Below are 7,600 nucleotides of genomic sequence, written 5' to 3'. Positions count from 1 at the left end.
AGGAAGTTTATTTTCATTGTATTGTAAACTAATATGGTAAATATTTGCAGAGCTGATGGATGGATGGGGAATTCAGTTCATGAGGAACATGTATTCATCATAAAATGCACAAAATTAAACCATGACTGAAACATATGATGGAATTCATACTTGCTGAGGTGTCGGATGTTTTTTGTAACCATCAATAATTCAGCACAAAGCACATGCAAAACATGTTTTCACATCTTCCTGATTTCCCCATGAATTTGTTTGAGTGTTTGTGTGTCTAAGTCATTCACTGTTCTTCCGTTTGAGCCATGTTGCTGTATAATGGGAAGCCAAATATGCTCCCACTTGCACCCTCCCTATTCTCTGATGTGGCAAAACGTTCTTGAGGGTAGATTTCGATATAAAATCCAAAAATAACTTCTGTAGCTATAAGATATTAATTCTAATTGAGATCAGTTTAAGTTTTTTTTTTAAGTTCCCTTTAATTGTTTCAAAATAAAAGCATTGTTAAGAAATGAAGACTGAGAAATTTGACAATTTAATATTTAAAACAATGCAGGAAGTGCTGAGATGTGCATACTCATTGTGATACAACAAGTTTCACTTTTATGATCATCATTAAAACTGAATTAATCAGTGTTTACGTTCACATTCAATTTGATGTTCTGCTTGTATCCATGTTAGTGTTTAAAGTCCAACATCTCCCTCTAGTGGCCATATATAAACATGTGTGAGGATGGTGTTAATGTAAAATGTGAATCATAGTGTTCCAGTCAGTCATCAGTGTGTCTCTGCACAGCTGTAATTAAAATGTGTTCAGAGGGCCTCAGTGTCTGAATGGTTCCAGTTCAGCTCCATAACAGCAGCGTCCCTGGTTTGATTCCTGTGTTTCAGCTCATATCTGCCTCTCTCACTGAGGGGGACGTCCACTACATGGACATGGATTTGTTCATCAACCAAACTACAGATCACTGAGAGCAGAGGACTTTTGAACTTTCTTTGTTTTATTTATTTATTTATTTTACTTTGTTTTCATTTGGTTAACCAATGAATATTTTATTTTAAAGTATTTTGGGAAAACAGACAAAAAGTTGCAACTCATATTTTATGAAAAAGCTTCGATGATGATGTCTCTTTAGTAATTAGAAAAAGTGAGTCCCCCAACCTCTGTGTTTGAACCAATAGAAAGCTGGTGCTCAGAGGAAGAGGGCGGGCTTTACTTGGTGTCAGTGACAGAAATGAAAAAAAAGCTCAAATGAGTGAGAAGGACGATGAAGGAAACATCTGTGCTGTGTCTGCTCTGTAAGTAGAATCTCTGTGTTTGTTTGAATTCTTGTACTTTGACTGTCTGCGCTCTTGATAACTGATGATGGAGGAGAAGACATGAAAAACAAATCAGGCTGAATTCAAGTTCAAACACCACGAGGACCAACTGCAGGTCTGAACTGACTCTTTATCTTTGCTCAGGAGTCGAGGAAACACTATAGAGGATATCCTTTGTATACTTGCTGTAAACATTATAACCAAGGTAAAAGTTCCTCCAAGACAGTATAAAAACATTTTTAAAATTTTAAAATTAGACCTAAAAGGTGTCAGAGAAGTGCTGTGGTTAGTGACTGTGTGATGCATGCAGAGCGTGGACTCAGCAGACTGACTGAAGACACAGCTTTATTGGTTGATCTGATATCCTCGTGTTGGTGTTGTTCCCAGATCATCATACTAAATGTTGTTCCAGGATCAACATTGCAAGTGACCAATCAGAATGTTGTGACGTCATACTTTTGCGACTTCGGGAAAAACCGGCGTAAAACAAAAAACTGTACTTAAGCTGCGTGAAACCGCCTCTGTCCGCCGATCAACAGACCCTGACCCTAACCCTAACCGTAACCCTTTAATAAACAGTAAGCAGAATTGATATTGTCCTTGCAACATTGGAATTTCATAAATGCACGAATGGCTTGGCGCGCAAAGGAATAACGTCACAACAATGTGATTGGTCACTTGCAATGTTGAACCTGGAACAACATTTTCATGATGGTCTGGGAACAACACCAACACGAGGATATCAGATCATCCAGCTTTATTAGGTGGAAACTGTCAAATTTAAACAAAATATAAGGCAGACTGACTGAAAAAAAAACAAACAAACATGGATTAACTGATAGACAGGAGAGCACACAGCATGAAGCAGATCAGGATAGGGACTGATTAAAAATCAGGGGTTAAATATACACATGAGACATGTTTGGTTAACTGGGGAAGGTATGGATGATGATGATGATGATTATGATACTTCCAACAGCAGCTTCACACACCTTTTGGTGTTTTGTTGATCAAACTTTATTGAAACATTGATTTGTCTATGTTATGACCCAGCTCTGTTAGGGAATCAAAGGAGTTAAAAAGTTTTGTTACAAAACACTAAAGAATGATACAGGCATCTACTACAAATAAATAACCAATGCAAAAACAACTTGCTTGCTTAAAGCCTGTAGAAATCAAAACTAGCCTCACAGGTTGTAACACAACTAACATTACTCAAGAGAATATCACAATTTAGGCTCACAGAGAGAAGACTGCAGAGACTCACATACTGCACACTCAGTTCTAAACAGCAGCGCCTGAATCAATGCTCTTCATTGCATTGTAAAGACACGGGTGTGTCAAATCAGCCATTGATTGGTCCCTTTTTCTGGAGGTGCAAACCACAGGTTCCCAGTCAGCCAGTCGTCTGTGGGTGTTGCCACACTTGAATTTGCTTGAAGGCAGGCTGGCTCCCTTCTTCCAAGGCCAAGGGCTGTAACAGACTACTGCCATGTCCTAATTCAGGGCTGCATCCTTTGGGGGGCGCATTTGAAGACCGATTACGTCACAGTGACGCGACAAAGGCTGTCCAAATTCGAGGGCTGCTTCAAATGCAGCCGACTTCATGGACCAGCCTATCCCAGAATTCAAGCAGCCCAGCCAATTCCAGTCTCCAACAATGACAGCAGCTACTTAGTTTTAATATTACTCTTATTTCTCTTTTCAACACTTTATTAATTGAAGTAGTATTTATAATATTTATAATATTTTTATAATAATATAAAAATACTTTTCAAATGTGGCAATGGCATAGGCAAAAGAGTTTGAAATATCACTCTTTCTGGGTCACAAAACAAACTTTTAACATATTTTCAGACAAGAATGCAGCTGTGTAAACTTCAAATATCTGCTCGGTTTATCAAGACATCACATATTTGCAAAAGTACTCTGACTTTTTCGGAGACGTCTTTACCCGCCAGCTTGATAGCTGACTGGGAGGTCAAGGCTCACTAGAGCCGGTGAGAACACTCGACTCCCGGCACATCATTCTCATCCCCGCAGTCTTTCACTACTCAGGTTAAACATGATATATAAGCTACTTAGATAACTTACAAATGTTATTGTTTGGCTTTTTTCAGTGTTTTATTTGTTCCCGAGTAATTTGGCTGAGATTAAAGTTCTAGTTTTCACACAGCTGAATAAACGTCAAACAGAAAACATTTTAAACAGAAGTGTGAGATGCTCGAGAATATACTCCAGTGTCCTGTTATATTTTAGTGAGCAAGGAGCAGACAGCCGAGTTCATTAAACTCCACCAAGACAGTAGTGATGCATATCTAAAGGCTAGGCTGTCCCATTTCGAAGGACCTGGTCCATGTAGACCGCAAAGTCTGGGTCCTCAGGAAGATACACCCCCCGAATTGGGACATATTAAACATCTGTTTTATGCCATTTCCTTTATTTTGTCTTCATTTCCACAACTCCCAGATCCTAGTTCTCTCTATTTTCCTTATTTAAGCTTTTTTTCCCCTTCCAGTGTATCCAAATTGCGCGGTCATGGGGAGTTCTCTGATTTGAGGGGTTTCTCAGCAAAGAACTTTCAGCTTTAAAATTTGGCATTTTAAACAAAATAAAATTGAACTGAATTAAATTTAAGTCAATATTTGATGTGAGGATTAATCATTTATAAAGGAAAAAAATGTTTTAAATACACTCAACTGGCAGAGAGTGCTGTTGGAAGTTGTTCTTTATGTTCACCTCAAATCAACCTGAGTGTCATTTCTCTTTAGTTCTGATTTCACTGCTGAGCTGCACAACAAACCAAGGTCAGTAACCTTCTTCTGTCACAGTTTAAACCTGAGAAATGCTCACTGATATGACCTGATTGGGTTCATGTTTGTCAACGCAAACTTCATGCGCTTCATATGTTAATATAACACCTCAAGGTGTTGCCACACTTGAAGCATCCACACTGACAAGGATGCATCCTGGGTGAGGTGTTCTGGGCATGTCCCACAGGGAAGAGGCCCGGGGCAGACCCAGGACACTGAAGAGATTGTATCTGTCAGCTGGCCCAGTGACACCTTGTGTTTCCCAAGATAAGCTGGAGGAGGTGGGTGGGGAGAGGGAGGTCTGGGCTTCTCTGCTTAGGCTGCTGCCTCTGCGACCCAGCCCTGGATACGCGGAAGAGGATGGATGGATAGACTTCATGTTTGCAGATGTAAAATCTCAGAAATAAAATAAATGAAGTCTAACAGATCATCAGTTTTTCATTTTAACCCTCACAGCTCGTCTGACTGCGAGTCCCAGCAGCTCTCAGTTCTTTAAAGGAGACTTTGTGTCTCTGAGCTGTGAGGAGGACGACAGCTCTGCTGGATGGACTCTGAGGAGAAACACAAGCAAACGACAGAGGACTCAGTGTGGAGATGGGTGGGGAGAAGGTGGTGGTTCTTCATGTAACATCAGTATAATGAAACAGCATGACAGTGGAGTTTACTGGTGTGAGTCCACAGAGGGTCCCATCAGTAACATGGTTAACCTGACAGTCACTGGTAAGCTGAGTGTGTGGAGTTAGTGTTGATGAAGCTGTGTGTAAATGGATGAAATGCTGTAGTTTGTCTCTGTGTTGAGGTGGATCAGTGATCCTGCAGAGTCCTGTCCTCCCTGTGATGGAGGGAGATGACGTCACTCTGCTCTGTAAAACAAAGACCACTCCCTCCAACCTCCCAGCTGCTTTCTATAAAGATGGCTCCCTCATCAGGAAGCAGCCTACAGGTCACATGACCATCCAGCATGTTTCCAGGTCTGATGAAGGCCTCTACAAGTGTGACATCAGCGGTCATGGAGAGTCTCCATCCAGCTGGATCACTGTCACAGGTGACACACTCACCTGTCTGTGTTTCTGCAGCTTTCAACATTCACAATGTGACGACAACTTCATGACTGTGTTTGCTTTATTTTAGGGGAACACACCACCACACCTCCACCTACATCCACACCTCTACCTACATCCACTTCTCCTCCATCACTCTCTCCTCCTGTTCTCGCTGTGTTGTCATGTGTTGGATTAGTCTGTGTTGTGGTTCTACTGGTGTTACTGGTTCTGCTGGTGAGACGATGTGTTTATAGGAAACCTGAAGGTGAGACTCAGACTTCCTGATCTTTCACGTCTGAGTTTGTTTACTAGAATAAAGTTCACATTAATTATGATCACAGTAACTTTCTTGAATGTGATCTTTTTTTAGCTATTTAACTTATATTATTGTTTATTTTGGATCATTTCAACAGATCAAGAAGAAACTGAAGAAGATGAAATCATCACTCATGTCATGTACTCTTTTGTCAAAACACCAAATTATCAACAGCCAATCACACAAAACAGAGGTAGTACTTTGAAACATATACAACATAACTGAGATGTTAAATTTGCTTCTAGAAGGACTTTTGTGCAGCTTTACATTGTGAAAATATATAAGGAAAATAGAATAGTTGTGTATTATGTTATAGTCATGAAGACTGTTGCTGACTTTGATTGATTATGAGGACATGTAGAATCAGAGGGATTATCAGAAGTTTAAAAAATTTTGCCTGATCAAAACCTAAAATCACAATATTTAAGTTTAACTTAAATATATTTAACTGTGAGCTGGACTGTGTGTTTGTGGTCTGTGGTTAACTGAAGCTAACAGCTCTGCAGTCGTCCAGCATCCTGTTTCTGATAGAAAGAAACACTTCAGCTGCAGCTGTTTCAGCACAGAGCTGCTCATTTTAAAATACGAAGGATCGTGGAGACATATTTTGAAAAAGTATTTCAATAAAACCTAATTTTGGAGTTTCTGTAGCATTCTGACATGTTTAACATTCATCTTGAAGATGATTTTAGTTAACTGTAGTTGTAGCCTGAAGCTGATGAGACTTCTCACTGCAGTGTGTTCCGATCTGGCCAATGAGAGTGTTCATGTTGTGAGAACATGTTTGCTCTGTGGTTAAAGGTGTCAGACTGCACTGAAAGAAAGCATACATTCATATCACATAAGTAGTTCTTCGTGGTCACTTTGTGTATCACAGGTATTTATAAGTCTGTAAAAAGGTGTTGTTGTGTATAACAATCATCCCAAAGTCCCTTTATAATGGAACATTACAAATAACCAAAAACCAGTACCTTTGCAGTTTTATCTTCAGTAACCTTAATGTGTTTTATTCTGCAGACGCTGATCTAGCTGCAATTTCTCCAGCTGTGAGAACTGAAGAAGTCATGAAACAAACAACCATCAGACCAAGGAGACCCAGGTACAGCTACTCTGTATCTTTAACTGTAGACACATGCAAGCTAGCTGATGATCAGTGGAACAACTTTCCTAAAAGCTGCTACTCTGCAGCTGTAACTTTCATACAATTTGAAAGCCTCGTGCTAAAAACAGATTCAAGTCCCAACAGCTCTGCTGCGGCTTCGTTCACAGACTAATGTTACCCTTGTTTATGTTTCAGCATTAATTATGCAGCCTGACATAATTTAGGGGTTGAGATATTCACTGTAGAAAAACCACCAGGAACATTTGACATTTCCCAGAATCCTTTTCAGCTAATGTCCCTCAAAAAGCAACCGCCCCCTAGTTTCCAAATTTGTGTAACAATCAACAAAAATAATCTTAAAATTGTGTGTTTGTGTTTAGACTTTAAACCAGAGCCAGACGTCGTCTACTCTTCACTGAAGTAGTCCACCAGTCCAACCACTGACGTCCAGCTGCTGGTCTCTAACTGGTCCCCCCAGCACCTCAGACCAGAGGACATCCACATGCTGTTATTTTTCTTTGTCTTTTTCTCATTTAGAATATTACAATTCAAAAATCACAAATATGTATTTTTAACTGGAGTTTTAAAAGTGTTTTTCCTGCAAAATCAACAATGAAAATATAAATGTGTTAATGTTTCTTATGGCCACAGTAAGTTCCCTGTTATTTATATTCAAAATATGTCTCAGACCATCATTTGTATTTCCCCAGCAACAATTTAGTTTCTCTGCTTTAATAAAATTTTATTCTTTCTTATTTTCCACGTGTGGTTTTGTGGGTCTCACTAAGATGTCAGATGGAAAATTTGACTTCTTCCGGTTTGGTTGTGGCTAAAAAGAAAAAAAGAAGCATTAAACCACAGCAGCAGAAACGATTTAGTGTTTGTTAATGATAACGCAAAGAGCTTTGTTTTAAATCACACTGAAACCAGCCAGCAGCTGCTTTCATGGCAGAACATTTTATTTTCGTTAATTAACTTATCAATGTTAAAATACAAATAACAGCCTAAACATTCT

At 39.4% G+C, this 7,600-nt stretch overlaps 1 protein-coding gene across 1 annotated transcript; it reads left to right on the top strand.

The window, feature by feature from the left end:
• Positions 1–1,259: 1,259 nt before the first annotated feature.
• Positions 1,260–5,452, top strand: LOC146635129 (Fc receptor-like protein 5). Its single transcript, XM_085345995.1, has 5 exons — positions 1,260–1,290; positions 4,083–4,118; positions 4,581–4,844; positions 4,924–5,169; positions 5,256–5,452. The coding sequence occupies exons 1-5, from the start codon at positions 1,260–1,262 to the stop codon at positions 5,450–5,452; spliced, it is 774 nt and encodes a 257-aa protein (XP_085202121.1).
• The last annotated feature ends 2,148 nt before the right edge of the window (positions 5,453–7,600 follow it).

This window comes from Diplotaxodon limnothrissa, linkage group LG3 (assembly GCF_057381915.1).
Source record: "Diplotaxodon limnothrissa isolate DT_005_m linkage group LG3, D_limnothrissa_male_GT1.1, whole genome shotgun sequence".
Classification (NCBI taxonomy): Eukaryota; Metazoa; Chordata; class Actinopteri; order Cichliformes; family Cichlidae; genus Diplotaxodon; species Diplotaxodon limnothrissa.
Note: the sequence above shows the minus strand (reverse complement) of the source record. Positions and strands in the feature narration are given on the sequence as shown.

Coding starts and splice junctions, on each gene's coding strand:
- LOC146635129 (XM_085345995.1), top strand. CDS start 1,260: ATGAAGGAAACATCTGTGCTGTGTCTGCTCT. Junction 4,119..4,580: donor GAGCTGCACAACAAACCAAG/GTCAGTAACCTT, acceptor TAACCCTCACAG/CTCGTCTGACTGCGAGTCCC. Junction 5,170..5,255: donor CAGCTGGATCACTGTCACAG/GTGACACACTCA, acceptor GCTTTATTTTAG/GGGAACACACCACCACACCT.